This window comes from Chelmon rostratus, chromosome 13 (genome assembly GCF_017976325.1).
Source record: "Chelmon rostratus isolate fCheRos1 chromosome 13, fCheRos1.pri, whole genome shotgun sequence".
NCBI lineage: Eukaryota > Metazoa > Chordata > Actinopteri > Chaetodontiformes > Chaetodontidae > Chelmon > Chelmon rostratus.
Window position 1 is genome coordinate 7,922,391 of NC_055670.1, and position 15,900 is coordinate 7,938,290.

General features: G+C 46.7%; 1 protein-coding gene across 2 annotated transcripts in view; it reads right to left on the minus strand.

The window, feature by feature from the left end:
- The window catches only part of klf12b (Kruppel-like factor 12b), a 37,484-nt gene extending 33,436 nt beyond the window's left edge, over positions 1–4,048 (minus strand). The window contains exon 1 of one of the 2 annotated variants that reach the window (XM_041950941.1): positions 3,952–4,048. In XM_041950941.1, the coding sequence (XP_041806875.1) occupies positions 3,952–4,045 (94 nt within the window). In that variant the 5' untranslated portion in view covers positions 4,046–4,048. Of the gene's footprint in view, positions 1–3,660; positions 3,887–3,951 lie in introns of those variants that run through there. The other variant, XM_041950942.1, reaches the window with a different exon arrangement.
- Positions 4,049–15,900: the final 11,852 nt, after the last annotated feature.

The following is a 15,900-nucleotide window of genomic DNA, read 5'->3' on the forward strand; positions in this document are numbered from 1 at the left end:
CCATGTTTGACGAACTGCAAACACCCATGTTAGATTGTAGTTCTTTCTGTTTGTGCTCACTATTTAGACTATCAGCCTCAGAGTCGCTGGCTGTTGCACAATACTTTCCGTGCTCTCTCTCTCTCTCTCTCGTTCTCTCTCTGTACACCCTTAACTCAGTTTTTGGTAAACAAACGTGGGCTGGACACTGGGGTCAAAGGTTGAATCCACAAGAGAAGTCGCAAAGGGAGAGAGAACATTTTGTCATCTTCTGACATGGTGAAACAGCAGCGCGGGGAGTTCAGCTCACAGCCGTCACCTATTAATATTATTCTTATTCTGTGCACAGGAAGTTCGACGTAACTAGCAGTGCATGGCTTGATATTCAGAATGAAACTGCAGCACAACAACAGCAGATGTTGTGGACTTTGTTGTTTTGGGCAGGTGCATCTATCAGGATACAAAGCCAGCCATTTTTTTGGGTGCACTGTATCTTGCACATTGCATGTGCATGCCCTTGACATGCTAGTCTATTGGCTCGCCCGTGGGTGTGTGTGTGTCATTGTGTATGTGTTTCAGGGTCTTTGCGTGCGGCCGCCTCCTGCGGCTGAAGATCCGGGTTTGACGCAATGCCACCTCTAACACCAGGGGCCACAGGATATCCCACAATGCACCATTAGCATGCCCAATCTCTGTAATCTGCCTCATTCCTCTTCGGCCCTGTCTTACAGTCAGGGACCCAAATGAATCCAGCAATAAAGTCCACTGCAGTCTATCTGCAATCAATGATGATACACTCCATAACACCCACCTGGATCAATGATACAGCGGTCAGTCAATATGCCAGCAGTTAACCCAGCTGATTAGGGGTAATACTGGGAATTTCACATCTCCCTGAATAAGACAGCACGCCACATCTTCCTGAAAGATTCAATCTGTCAACACGCGGCCAATTTGTGCGTTCTGATCTGTGGCAGGCAGACGATGCCGTTAGTGGGGGAATCCTGCCACGCAATTAAGTGTGCTGGGCAGAGCGGTGTTGATGGACAGATAGAGTCTATCCGCTGGTGATTGGCTTTTTAATTGAGTGCCCCCACCTGCACTGATCTCTATCATAAGCCCCTGGACCGTGTCTTGGGTTGGGGGGGGTGAGCCATTGAAGGAAGCAGTGAGGGAGTAGCAGTGTGATGCAGCTGTGGGGTGAAACAAGCAGAGGTGCAACACATCATACTGTTCACGATAATACCTGTGTAGTTTGTCTATGTGATTAAAATGTCGGGAGTTCAACAGCATTGTACGGAAAGAAGCAACAAGCAAAAGAGTTTCACCATCTCAAGATGAAGCACCTGTCTGAGTACAGGGAGAGACAGAGGTTGCTTTTTAACAAGGAGACTGTTGTTGAGATCATGATGCTAAAGGACCCCTAACCTGAAGTCATATAACTCTAAACTGAACCAAGTTGTTTTTGTGCCTAACCAAACATTAAAGGTCCAGTGTGGAGGATTTAGAGGCCTCTAGTGGTGAGGCAGCAGATTGCAAGCAACTGAACACCCCTCGCCTCACCCTCCCCAGCCGGTGTTTGGTTTGTCCATTCTGGGCTACTGTAGAAGCATGAGCCCATCAAGATTTTACTTCAAGGTGATTATACGCTAATAAAAACACAACATTTGTGACAACAGATGCCCTTGAATCCTACACACCGGACCTTCAACCACAGAGAACGGCACAGAGAAACGATATCATCAGCATGGACGAACAGCGTATTTTGTTATTTACTTCGGGGGACTTTGACTTACTGGCCATGCGCCACATGACGTACAGTGCAAGACAAGAAGAAGTGGCCAAGTTTTGTTTTGATAAACACATGAACTGACATAAACACAAAATGCTATAAGGAGATAGCAGCTAGAGGACACTGACTCCAGTTCACTCACTTTTCTTCCAGGCCGACCAATCGCATGACCGTCCAGCTGAATTTTAGCATATACATCAGCATCAGTGCACGGCCGTGATGCTCAGCGCTGATTCAGACAGCAGGTGCAGTCAGTGCTGCTGGTTTGAGCCGCTGAACTCAGTACAGCACAGACTGAGCTGAAAAAAATGCCCTGCAGAATTATGATATTATTTTCAGCTAATATCACCCTCCTCTAATAACAAGCCTCGCTGACTTGGTCGACGACGCCAGGAAATATTTGTATGTTTTCTGTTTCACAGCTCCAATATGATTCTTCTTCCAACAAGAGTCGTCCCTGCATGTGTGGTGATATCAGCCTGATTATTCATGCACAGGGAGAAGGCCCCCTTTGTAAATGGATTTAAGTGAGAGTTTAAATGGCCACTAATCTCACTCACTGAACATCCGTGAGCTGCAGGGGGTCTCATCCACACACACACATGACCCCTCCTTTTCTGTTTTATTTTTTTCCTGTGGATGAGACCCCCGCTTAAACACACACACAAACACACACCCTACCGTTGTCACATAGTTAAAGGCAAGGCAGGGCCTCTCCACAATGTGGGGGTAAAGTCACAGAGGTCAGTGCTCAGTTTCCACATCAAACCCAGGAGCAGGGGCCAGAGTCTCATCCCCCTCCCACTCCCCTCCCTCCCTCCTGCTCTCTCTTGCTCCCCCGCCCTCCCCTCCTCTCGCCACTACCACCCACCCACCACACACACACACCCTCCTCCTCCCCCTTGCTGGATGTACAAATGCCTTTGCTGTCAGCTCTGCCCCAGTCCCCTGTAATTGAAAATAACAGCCAAGGGCCAGCCCCCGGCCACTCTCCCCAACCTGGTGGCTCTCTGCCTCTCTGACAGCCACCCATCAATACCAATGACTATTACCCTGGAAGTGAGAGCGCTGCCGATGACATCCAAGACACCACCCCTGCAACACTCCCACACACACATACACACACACACACACACACACAACCCCCCAGTGTCCTTCCTCCGCTACCCGAGCCTCCTAATGTTTAACCCGTTGCTAACAGCTTCGTTTCTCTGTCTCTAAGCTGCTACAGTAGGAAACGGTAGGCAAACAAGCCTGTCTCACACACACACACACCATAATGCTTCACACAAATGCACACCCACACACAAACACACACACGCACACACACACAGCTCTCTTAAGGCATGCACAAAACTCTGACAAGCAGCAAACTTTTTTCCAGCGAGAAGTGCTGAGGGAGAGTTTGGTGCGGTGCTGTCTGAGTTCACACTCTGCGTCTGTTCCCCACCAAGACGCTCAGTCAGTGTTGCTCTACAGCGGGCTGATGAGTCCTGAAGTTGCTTCAGAGGTAAATAAGTGAGACGAGGGAGACTTCACAACCGGTGCCGGCACCGTGAAGTCAGGATGCTGCTCGTGCTCGTGGTCACTCAGTGTGCAATCAGTTTTGTTTGCTCTCGTCATGACAGCTTCTGGATTTGCACAGGGAATAGAATAGGTGTTGCATGTCCGGTCAGCCCCATGCAGGGTCTTCTTGCCCCCCCCCCTCCTCCCACTGACAGTCACCAAACACAATGCCATAGGTGATCTGAGCTGTCATCTGCTTTGACAGAGAAATGACAGCTGAACGAGACGCGCTCAACACAAGCACAAAGCCCAGCAACGTGACAAACGAAGCACACAGCAGCAGCCAGCAGAGGAACAGGACGAGGAAAAAAAAACGCACAGACCTTGTCAGAAGCTGCAGAGCCGTGGAGACTAGGAGACTGTTTTCCTTTCCACAGTCCTCTCTGTCTCCTCTCCTCCTCTCCCTCTCCTCTCCTCTTCTCTCCTCTCACTCTGCCTGTATGTACGTGTGTGATAATGTGTGTGTGTATGTGTGTGTGTGTGTGTGTGTGTGTGTGTGAGTGAGTGTGAGTGAGCAGCTCCCTCCCCTTCTGCCTCTCAGCTGCTCAGCTCAGGCAGTTCTCAGGAAATGAATGGGAGCGCACAGAGAACTGTTGTACTTGCAAATGACTTACCCCGAGTCACATGATCCGCTAAATGTAGGGTGGGCCGGTGGGTGGAGGCTTCATAAGCAAAGGGAAGACAATATACTCTAAGCTTTAACAGCATGCATCGAATTACACGGGGCCCCTCCGGGGAGGTTTCCGACGCGTCCGCTCTCAGCCAGCCCGAGCTCCCTCTCTGCCCCTCCCGCAGCGCAGCGGAGAGCCCCGGGCTGGGGGTGAGCACCGGAGCACCTCCCCGTTTAAAGGGGACGGAGAGGAAAGGTGCACGTCAAATTAATACAACTGTTTGATTTTACAACCAAACATTTGTTTATTTTGAAAAGGTGTAATTTGATAATTGTTTAAACCTCGCGAATGTCTCTGTTGTAAAAAAAAAAAAAAAAGTTTAAAATATTCGTCATTTATTTTCATTAGAGCTGACATAATTTGCTGATTAACTCATCAGTCGATCAGTTTCAAAATAATTAATCGTTTATTCATTTGCCAGTTAAAAATGGGTCAGATGTGTTGGTTCCAGCTTCTCAAGTCATATTTTAGTGAACTGAGCACACTAGTGTTTTATATAGCAAATGATTCAACGATTAATCAAGAAAATAACTGATATTAACAATCAATTAAATACATTAGGAATTGTTATGGTCAGGTAGGTCACTCATATATGCCGATAAATATATGAAATATTTTTGATTTGTAGATGAAAAATAATACCTGTATTAATTAACCAATATTAACAAAAAAACATTAAATAACTGATTTATACAAATATTAATCTGGAAACCAACCTGTTATTTTTTTTATTATTGATTATTATAGTATTTAGTTGATTTTCATTCTCAATACCGGGTTATTTTCCCGATAAAATGTCAGGAGATAGCATAAATAGTTGGCATTCAGTTTTCTTGTTTTGTTCAACAGTCCAGCAACAGTTTACTTTTGCAGAAGTCTGAAAATTAAAAAAAAAAAAAAGAAAAAGAAAAAGAAAGAAAATAAGCTTAAGAAGCTAATTTGTGAATTTTGGGTGTTTTTGCTGAAGAATAAAAACAAAACTCGATTGATCACTGAAATTGCAGATTGACTTTCTGTTTATCGACTAATCTAAAAACTAATTTAAGCTCGATTTGTAGGAATAATACACCCGCTCTTTCTCACCTCTCAGTTGTCTTTCAGTCTCTGTTCCTACAGTAAAATGCCAAATTTCTGCCTGCTGTTTAACTTACCAGCCTTGAATAACGCACAGGAACATTTCCCTATAATGACTGCTTTTAAATCCTCTTCTGTATAGTGCCTGAGCCACTGTGCCCATGTCAGTTTTCATCCTCAGTGTTCCCTGGCTTGATGAAAGGTATCTCTGTGCTATGAGAGGCTGATGCTGATGCTGCTCAGCCCCCACAGCCAGTCCCCTGAGAGCTCTAATTAAGGTAAAGGAAGCAGGACTCATCTGCATGGCTGACGGAGCTCCTACCACTCTATCATGGAGCTGGAGGAGCGTGATTGAGGGAGCCGGAGATGATAGAGAGAGAGGCAGAGAGGAAAAAAAGACAGTAGTACAGTGAGCCTGGACCAACTGCTACCCACTTAATATTCATTCTGTTTCACTTCAGATACTGTATGTCTTCTGTTTGCAGTGAATGGAGGATAAAATGGTTGGGTGGAGACGAGAGGATGGAACGAAAGGGATGGAGGATGAGATTAATAAGGTTGGATAGGCTGGATAGAGGGATGGTTGGGTGATTGTATGCAGGTGAATTAATAAGTATATTTTGTGGCTGCCTGGATAGGAGGGGCTCTGGGTGTCCAATGGGAAGAGGGGCTGGTTGAATCAATGCGTGAATGGATGGAGAGAATAATGGAGAGGACGGATGATCTGGCCATGGTGTAAATTCTAATAGGATGTAATTGCAGACTGCAAAACCATGCAGCTATAGAAGAGTGGTTAAATCTTGCTTCAGGTGTTTTTATTATCATGATTGTCTAAAGATTGGATGTATGTATTATAGCTCATACAAGGATAATTTAGAGATTTTCACCTCTTACTGAACAGGGGTGAAATAAGGCTGTGTTACACAATTTCTGTCATCAGTAAAGCGCCAAAAAACCCTTTTGTGTGTGGTTTCCATGACACCTACTACAATACCCAGCCACCTACCAACCAATCACACCATAAGAACGGCTCTAAGAGGTTTTTTTGAGTACTGGAATGATTGGAACACAAATCCCCTCATAACAAGACGAGACTATAAGTGATTTTTCTTAGAGAGGAGCAGGTGCGAGGAGGACACGTTGCAAACGGAAGAAATAAATGTGGCGAAAAAGATCCACGTATAGTGAAAGAGCTCAACAATGTGACATACTGTATTGCTGACTAACAGAAGGTGACATGCAGCTGAAGCTGTTTGAGAATATCAAGTCTGTGCACACTGTGGCACTTGAAGCCAATGCAACATGTTGCTTTGGTTGCAAAACGCTGTCAAACTTCCCCCACTGTCAGTCTCTTCTCTGACATACAACGTACCTGCTATTCTGTTACCTGTTGTTTCAATCGCTGCATCTGCACAATGCTGCACAATTACATAAAAAACACAGGCACTTCAAATTACAGACATGTGGTTGTTCATGTCATGGTCTGAAGCATTTTTCGTGCATTTATACATGATAATGGTCAATTACAGATTGATATGCCATTACTTAATTGCAGAGAAAAATTCTGATTTGCATGATGAGAGGGCTGGCTAGTTAATAGTTGCTTTGAAGGCTCTGTGTGTGATGGAACACTAATGTAACATCAGCCATAAGGCCCGGTCATGATCCTTGTAATGACGTCCTGAGGAGCTCTTTCAAATGAAATCCTCGCTGTGTAGCTGGTGCCCCAGGAGTCCTGGCATGTGTTGAAGGAAGGCAGGCGGAGTGGAGCGCAAACAGGCGCTTCGAGGGAGGTGGAGGAGGGAGGAGTGTGGACTGAAGAGGGGGTAAGAAGCTACAAAGATGTGTCGGATGAGAGCACGAAGAGGATGGTGGGAGATGGTGTGAGGGACGTGGGGGAGGGGTCACAGGAGGGATGGAGCAGGAGGTATCTGGAGGAAGTTGAGGGCTCAGGTCCGAGCCGCCAGCTTCATCCCGGTGCCGTCGGCGGGAGTTTGTCAAGCACCTGGGACCCAAGCACCGCTCCCACGGCTGCACCAACCCCAGATAGGTTTCCAATGTGTCACCCTGGGGTGGGAGCAGTTCAAAGACGGCGTGGGTGTCGGGGGGGATCATTTGCTGAGCGGAATAATAAGCTGTAAGACATCAAGAAGAGCATTATCATTACACATTCTCCCTTGCATCATCTGACCCAATCTCATCAAATTATTGTAACACCATTCATCGTTTAGTCACACACTACAAAATTTGTACACTGAGGGGGCGAGCATTCGTACTGTGCAAAGGAAGCCTGTACTTGTCTGAAAAACCTGTGTGTGTGTGTGTGTGTGTGTGTGTGTGTGTGTGTGTGTGTGTGTGTGTCTTGTGAAATGCAGCGAGTGAGCGATGTGATGCTCCCTTCCTGTTGTCTCTGGCTGAACTTTAGACTCTGGACTGAAAGAACAGACATGCCAGACGAGGAAGTAGGGAGCAGAGAAGCTAAACACAACCTGTTACTGCACAGGAGGGAGGGAGGGGGGGAGGGCGGGAGTGGGAACAGGGGGAGAAAAAACAGTCAAGAAACAGCCGACGTTGTCTTTTATGTTTGGTTGAGTTAGAGGACATTAGTATAATCAATATGTATGCACTAAAAACGCATGCTGTACGCCTTTCATTTCCCTTTCAAAGGAGAGTGTGGAATGTAATTTAGGGCACATTTTGAAATATTTCGCCAAGCACTTTGAATGGAATAATGGAAGTGTAAAGGCAGGAATAAAGCGCGGATCCAAAAAATAACATGCAAAAAGTGAAACCTTGAGAGCAGGATGGACAAGAGCATGCATTTTGTTCATGCTGTCAGACAGTCGTGGTTTCCAGACAATAAGGTGTTCACCTCTGGAGCTTCTTTTCATCCCCTGCAGTCCCGCTCTGTTCCCAGTGCCCGGCACAATGGGGCCACGCACACAAAATGAAAAGCGCTTGCTCTCAGCTTCACAAGTCAAGGTTTTCTGGGCTCCAGAATGAAATCTGAGAAGTACAATGGATGGGCCCGAGCCTGCTCGTCTGTCTGCCTGCCTGCCTGCCTGCCGCGCACAATATCATCTATCTAAGTTCTGGACAAAAAAACTTTGTGGAATGACGCGTGTCATGACTCCGTTTCTGTGACGCCACAGAACGCATCTCAGAGAGCAGAGAAACTTTGCCCCTTCAGCAAATGAATGTGAAAACAGCCTTTTCAAACTCTGCACAGTGAAGGTCAAACATTTAAGTGTAGTAACAATAAGAAAAGCACATTTTTGACTGGAGGGAGATTTTTAAAAGATTTTTTTTTGGCAAGACGGAGACTTCATCAACTTCATCAGGCAGTGAAGCATCAGCTAGTGGGTGTCTGTTTTCTTGCTTCAGACAATGTTTTAAAGCTGCCATTATGTTTTGCGATTTCATGTTTCATTTCTTAGGAGCACAATAATTCTTTATTCCTCTGTAAATAGTCCAGAATGTTATCTCCTGCTATACTTTCTCAAGTTTGACACAGCTCTTCCATGACCTTACCTCCTTATTAATTCATAACTCAGTGTCTTCACTGCATAATTAACAGGAAATGGTCTGGATATGCAGCATTTACAGCAAACTATAGAAGAGTGAGTATGATGACCCGTCCTTTTACTTCCTGATACTGACTTGTTCTTTTTGGATGTTGTGTTTTCTCCAGTGCTGCAGCTGATTGAGGGGCAGCTTCTCATATGATGCAGTGCCATTAAGACTGCAAAGTTATTCAATGTAATTTTGATGATTTGTTTGTTGTCAACAGATTGCTGAATTTCCACAGCGAATATTGCCAACGGAGGGTCTGGACATGGAAGAGGAGTCATTCAATATTCTGCTACATGGATATTATAATTATGAACACGGGTAATTAGAGCTATATGGAGTAAATTATTGATTCCTACATACATTTATACATCTAATTATTCATGTGCATCTGCCATCACCCAATACATTCCAAGTATGTGGCCCTCTTCTATTTCCACTATGGACTGTTGCAGCAACTGAGGACGGGGCAGTGAGTATGGTAGAAGCCAAGAATACAGCACGATAATGAGAAATGAAATGGAAATAAAAGCGAAAATGTGGCCGCAAAGACCAACAATGGAAATGGACAGTAAAATAGAGATAAAAAGAGAGTGACCATGAGAAATCCAGAAGAAAGGTAACACAGAGAAATGGAGCGTTAGGACATCTGCTTGCTCAGGGGGCCTCCCCTGGTCTAGTGGCTATGCATGCATGCGTGTGCGTGTGTGTGTGTGCGTGTGTTTGTCCAGGCGTCGGTACACCTGCACAGACTGAGTGGGTTGGCTCAGTGGGTTGGCTCAGTGGGCTGGCGTGGAGCTCCGTGGATCCCCCTCCAGGCCAGCTCTCTGTCAGGCCCTGCCAAGGTCAGCCTCCTGCCAGGGGGGAGGCAGGGGGGGAGGGGGGCGGGGGCAGGAGGGGGGATGCTTCAGCATGACCACCAGGCACGCTGTGTCTAATAGCAACCGCAAAGCTCTTGCACACACACACACAGACACACAGTGTCACACTCCTAGAATGAACTTTAACACCAATACAGACACACATAATAAAGTCCTGACAGACAGAGGGACACATTCAAGGAAGGTGGTGTCTGTGGCAAGCCTCTCACATTTTTTTACTGTGCAAATAAGATAAGACAAAAGAAAAGGTACAAAGAGACGGAAATAGTTTGGATTAGCTGACAGAGTAACTATTGCTCCTGGGCTTAAGAGGATGAAAGAGTAGCTTGGAAAGTAACAAGGAGAGCTGTGTGTTTTAAAACTGCCTGTGCCGTATTATGTCCATTCCTTAGCTATCCATTACCTGGATCATCTTACTGGGTGGCTAGACCGAGGGTGGAGCCTGCGACACTGAAGCCATCCTGAAATACCTGAGCCAGTTAAGTGCGCACAAGAAGTACCGCAAGGAATACTGTCGCGAGATTGTAATTGAAAGATCAGTCACCTGCGAAACCACCAAGCGAAAATGCAACACCTTGACACCTACGGGATGTGGGGAAGGTTCACTCGAACCAAACATGTGAGGGTGCTATGATGATAGCTTGAATCTTCTGGTTAACTCTTGGTTTTTAACCAGAAGATGCAGTGAGCAGCGGCTGAGATAAACCTCCTCACGTGGCAGTGAAGGCACCTGAATTGCATGGCAGCACGGAAGCAATTATCCTGCCACTCCTCCACATCCCCCCACTGCTGTCAAGCCTGTCATCAACACTGGTGTGTGTGTGCGTGTGTGTGCGTGTGTGTGTGTGTGTGTGTGCGTGTGTGTGTTTGTGTGTGTGTGTGGAGCAGGGACTGATCAGCCACCAGAGCCCTGAGTGTTGCTCTTTTGTTGCTCTTTTCCCAGCCAGCAGCCCTTTGGTTCTGTGGCGGCGAGACCTCGTGTTGTTCCCCTTTGGCAGCTCGACCCCTCCCAGACCCCCCCACCCACCCACCACCTCACCTCCTTCCTCACCTCCTTCCTCCCTCCGCTCCCTCCCAGGCGTTGGGTAGAGAGGGAACAGCCAGTGCTCTCCAAATACAAGGACAGAAGCTGCCAGCAGGTAGCCATGGCAACAGCTTCTCTCTCACCCGCCACTTCCCCGCTCGGTAAAAGGGAGTGTGGAAAATCGCAGGGCCCCTCTCTCCTCTCTACGCTCTCACACAGCCCAAATTAGACGGGTCACAGTGTTTTTCTGGCACCCGTTTAAATAATCATAGAGAGGGAGAGGGAGGAAGAAAGAGAGGTGAGGCGGGGGCACGCCAAGGAAGTAGAATGGGGGTGTTAATCAAAAAGACGCAGATTGCTGCACAACAAATGATTTTTTTTTTCAGACATAAGACTGTGGTGGGTGGAGACAAGGATGCTTAAGATATTTGCGAGCCACGGTGCAGAACTTATCTCGCTAATGCAAGTGCAGGAGGGAAGGCTCAAGTCGTAATAATTTCTCTGTGAGAAGACGTGAATGTCTGGGAGACAAATCAATTCCTTATCCCGAGCTCGCTGTTAATGTGATTTCGAAGGTTCATTTCCAGATCCATCTCTGTAACTTGTAGCTTAGTGTCTGAAACATGGGTGCAGAGGTACACGAACAGCAGTGCTTATCCAGACCTCTTCAGCTCTCACTTGCTCATGCATTGCTGCTGGCAGATATACTGTACAGCGGGGGTCCTGCACAGCTTTTTGGTGCACATGTTTCCAAACGCTTTTGCAGTGGGCTGATGTAAAGCTCCTGGTGTCCTTGTGAAAGTTTATGTATCTATGAAGAGGTGCTGATATTAACAACGAGAAACTGTGTGACGGAAAACCCAGAAATGTTTTCTTTTCATGAGCCGCTGCCACAGGCCTGCTCTGGCTTAATAGCATGCTGGCTTTTGAAAATAATTCAATCCTGCTTATTTTCTACTTGATTTACTCTGCGCAAGCCTTCCCTCATCAGGCCAGGGTTTTGATATTAAGCCAAAATAAATCACTTTCCCTTTTCAGCGATATGTTGAGCCTGCACCGGCAGCAGAGAGAAAAACTGTAGAATGCAGCCACAGGATTACATCACAGCCAAACAATGTCTATTTTTACCCCAGCTAAAGTTTTTCTTACTTCCAGGAATTTTCCAAAACAGGAGAAATCTGAAAGATTGAGCGCAGTGCTGCGAAAATTAAATTAAACTGCTGTCAGGGTCGTAACAGGGATTAAACATTGTCCGGGGGTGTAGTGGGGGTTAGGGGTCTTTCTAAAGGTGACTCGCTCCATGTTTCTGTCTCAGAGGGTTTTCTTGTGATAAAAGCTGTAATACATCGGTACGCTTACATTCTGATGACAGGAATCTTGAAATGCAGTATAATTGCACTGATAATGCATTGACTTCAATCACAGACTCGTTTGGCCCTTTACGATATGCAAAGGTGTAGGAAGCCTTGGAGTGGATGCTATCACTTTAACATTTTGCAAGTTTGACTGTTTTGTGGTTTTAAGATGGTTCGTGAATAATCAAAAAAGCAAAAGCAAAAATGCAGAAGTGAATGCATTGTGTAATTCAAGGATGTTTTCATCAAGAGGATGTTTTCAAGCAACACGCTAAGCATTTCGAATGAATGGCGTAAAAGGTGACAGAGTGGCAGGCGAGTATTGCATTTGAGACTCTGAATGAGAGGTCACTGACATGATGTTCAGGTGCCCTCCTGGTTCTCTTAGAGATTCACAATCGTGTCTGCTGCGGGGGGAAGGGGGTGGGTGGGTGGGTGTGAATGCGTGTGCTCTCACAAGCTTGCTTGACTTCCCCACATTGATACCAGATGGCCCTTCCCATCATGGCCAATGGAGGAATTCAGCTGGCAGGACCCCTTCTTGTTCATGGTCAGTGTGTTTGTGTGTGTTGCGTGTGTGTGTGTGTGTGTGTGTGTGTGTGCATTCGTGTGTCCCTCCCTGTGCCCCTCCTCTCCCACCACACACTGACCTATTTGTATTCTGGGCAGAGCAGATGAGGCTCCAGGCCCGCTGCCCTGCTCCCCTCTAGCCTGTCCCCCCGGGAGGGCATCTGTGGGTCTGCACTGGGCAGATAGGGCAGACCCATCATGGCAGCACTTTAAAGACCACCTCACTGGTCCGCAGAGAGGGAATGTGTTTGGATTTGGGTGTGTGGGCCTCTGTGTTGGCCCGCAGAGATGCCCCCCCTTCCATTTCTTTGTCTCAAGCGGTGTTGTTTCTTGTTCTGACCAGTATTGTGGTGACAAAAGAAACCACATGGCTCCAGTATGAATGTGAAAAACTCAGATTGCTCTCTATTATCAGGAAATCACAATGACAGTTCATTGTTCGGCAACTCCTGTAACTTAGAGCTTTTTGTGCCATAAAAGAAGACTTTAAAATGAACTAATAATTGAAAGCCAGTGGGAGTTGTTGAGACTCTTCATCTCACACTGATTAGTCACTCAGAAGGGGCACGTCTCCATCCTCTCCGAGACGATGCGTGGTCAGCCCATATGTGTTGTGTGAGTGTGTGTTTCAACTGAAACTTAGACGCACTCATTTGAAATCTCCCAAGCATTTTTGATAGACCCCTATTGTTAACCCTCTCCACCTCCTCTCCGCCTCCATTCACCCTGCAAACATTATTTGTTGATTTGCACTAACGCACACACACGAAAACACACACTCGCACTGCAGGATGTGCAGGAGTCTTAGCACGCACGCTCGCCGGCGTGCGTGGAGGGTGCCGAGCCATAAAGGAATGCAGAGCGGTATAATCACAGCATCATCAGCTCTGTCCTCGGAGAGAGCGGGCCAATAATGCCCCTCTAATTGAATAACTTATCCACAGCTATTTCCCAGGGGGCCGAGCTGCGAGGCACAGTCACCGAGAGAGGGGGGCAGATGGCGCTGAACAGAGCAGATCAGCCTCCTCCAAGTGCCACAATGAAAGGTGGAGTTAGACAAATACACGTAATCACTCAGTGCAGCGCGTTCTCGCTCGCGGGCAGCAACGTTTTTGCCCTTTTCGCTCCATACCTCCAGGAACTGACAAATAAACCATCATAAGTTGTATACACCTCAGATCAGAACTACTGTATCTGATGAGAGACCAAGGGCTCAAACTTCTCTCTCCGTTAAAGCACACAGCTCGGTCTTTGTTTCCCCTGTTCTCTTTCAGCACTGTTGAAGCTCAGTGTGTATGTCGATGAGAGCAGGGCTCCTCTGTTATGTGCGGATGAAAAGCCTGCTATATCCTCGAGCCTGAGGGTGAGGATAATTCCCCTTAAGACCTCCCAGATTCTGGCTCCTTGTTCAGCCACCCTTGGGCTCACTACAGGGGGTAACTATACATTCTGCTTCCTTTTCTCCCATCAGACAACACACCGCCCAGGGAGAGAACACACACATGCTGTACATAATACATTCCGAGTAAGCAGCGCTGCGTTTCGATCATTACTGTACATCCCTCTGACAGTCAGCGGCTGTGGGAAGAAAATCTCCAGGCTGATGGGGAGTGCGCCGACTGATCATGGAGTGCTACAACCTCGCTGGGTGTACGGCGGAGCTGAGCTCGGTAGGAACAACGCCTCACGCTCACGGTGCCGGTTTGACTGAGCAGACATCTCGAGTCCAGATGATTCAGGTTTCTTTTTTTTTTGTCAGCTAACTAGCTGAACTCCTCTGTGCTGAGCTGTACCTCATCAGCGCGCATGATGTCTACCCAGGTCGATACCTTTGTGCCCACAAGCATAGTTGAAGTCAATGGAATTTTTATTAGGAAACAATAATGGGAGGAGGGGGAGGGGGGCGTGAGGTGGAGAAGGAGAGAAAGCGAGGTGTAGGGAGAGGTAGTACATTGATTTACCCTTCATAGTTCATTGCACTACATTTACCCAGCAGAGTGCTCAAATTAGTGCCCTCCAGCTCTCTCCCAATTAGTTTCCACAGAGACGAGGTGTAAAGCCAGTCACTGGCCTCATTACCTCTCCTCTCTCCGCCTCTCGCTCCCTCTCTCCCTCTCTCTCTCCCCGAGTAAACCACCCTCAAACTCTCGTTCTCTCTGTTTTTTAGTTTTCCCCTCTCTATCCACTTCAGCCTCTCTCTCATCTCCTCCAGTCCTCCCCTGCCTATATTGGTGCTCTCTGTGTCTGTCTCTCCTTTTCAACATTTGTGTATTTCCCCCTGTTTAAAGTGCGGAGCAGACTGGGGAAAGTACATTCATCTCCAGGAACATGAAGTGAGGAGGGGTGGGGGGTGGGGGCACTGTCAGAGATTCAACTACCTGATGAAGAATAGATGATGTTTCTTTTCTGTCACTGTGACTCTGTGGAGCTCTGCAGTTCAGCACAGTCAAGGATACTATTAATACAATAGATGAATCCTTTCAGCCTTTGTTTTAATCATGTTCAGACCTTTACTGAAGGATGTACTTCAACATGCTGTACAATAGCTATTTGTGGTTTGTGGTCGACAATGAAGCGTGTAAATGGATTAATAAAGTTAATAGATTTGTTGTTTGTGTCGCTGACATCCTCTCCATCCTTCTGGCTTTTAACAGTTTTTTCTTGCCATCCAACTACAGAATAGTTTTTAAACTGAGACAGAGTGTCCTGCTGATTAATAAAACTGCATTTCCTTAACTGTGAAGTATTTACTCTGGATTTTTTACAGCCTGGTATTGTTCTCATTGTCTGTTCTAAGGCTGGATAAGAAACCAGGTAAATCAGGTACTGCCCGAGGGCCTCAGACCCTCAGGGCCCCAACTTCCCCAGGTTCCCCTGCCAATTATGTTCTGCTAATTTTTACAATTTACAAGTTCGTTTGGGAATTTACACCACTAATGCTTTTTTTATTGTTCCACTAAAGTAACTTTTCAGGGCACTATACAGTGCATATATTTCACAAGCAGCTGCTGTGTACCATATAGTCAATAAGGTGTGATTTCACACAGCCACAGGTGGGACAGGGCTCTGTTCCAGAGCAGAAGTACTGGTTGGTTTTTGGGGGGCTGGGCAAAATAATGCTGAACCTGCAATGTGCAATCTGCAGTGTGCACTGTACTTGATGGGTGCTTAGAGGCACACATATATAAACCACACGCAGGGAGTGTGGGGAACCTGGGGGCCAATAGGGGCCAGCAGCTCAATTTTGCCCTGGACCCTCCTTGAGGGTTAATTCCTGGTGTCGTTTCTCACTCCAGCTACCAAACTTTAATTCCCTAAAAGTTGGGACACTATGTGAAACATAAATAAAACAGAATATGATAACTTTCTAATCCCAGTTGACATATACTCAATTGAAAACAGTACAAGGACAATATAT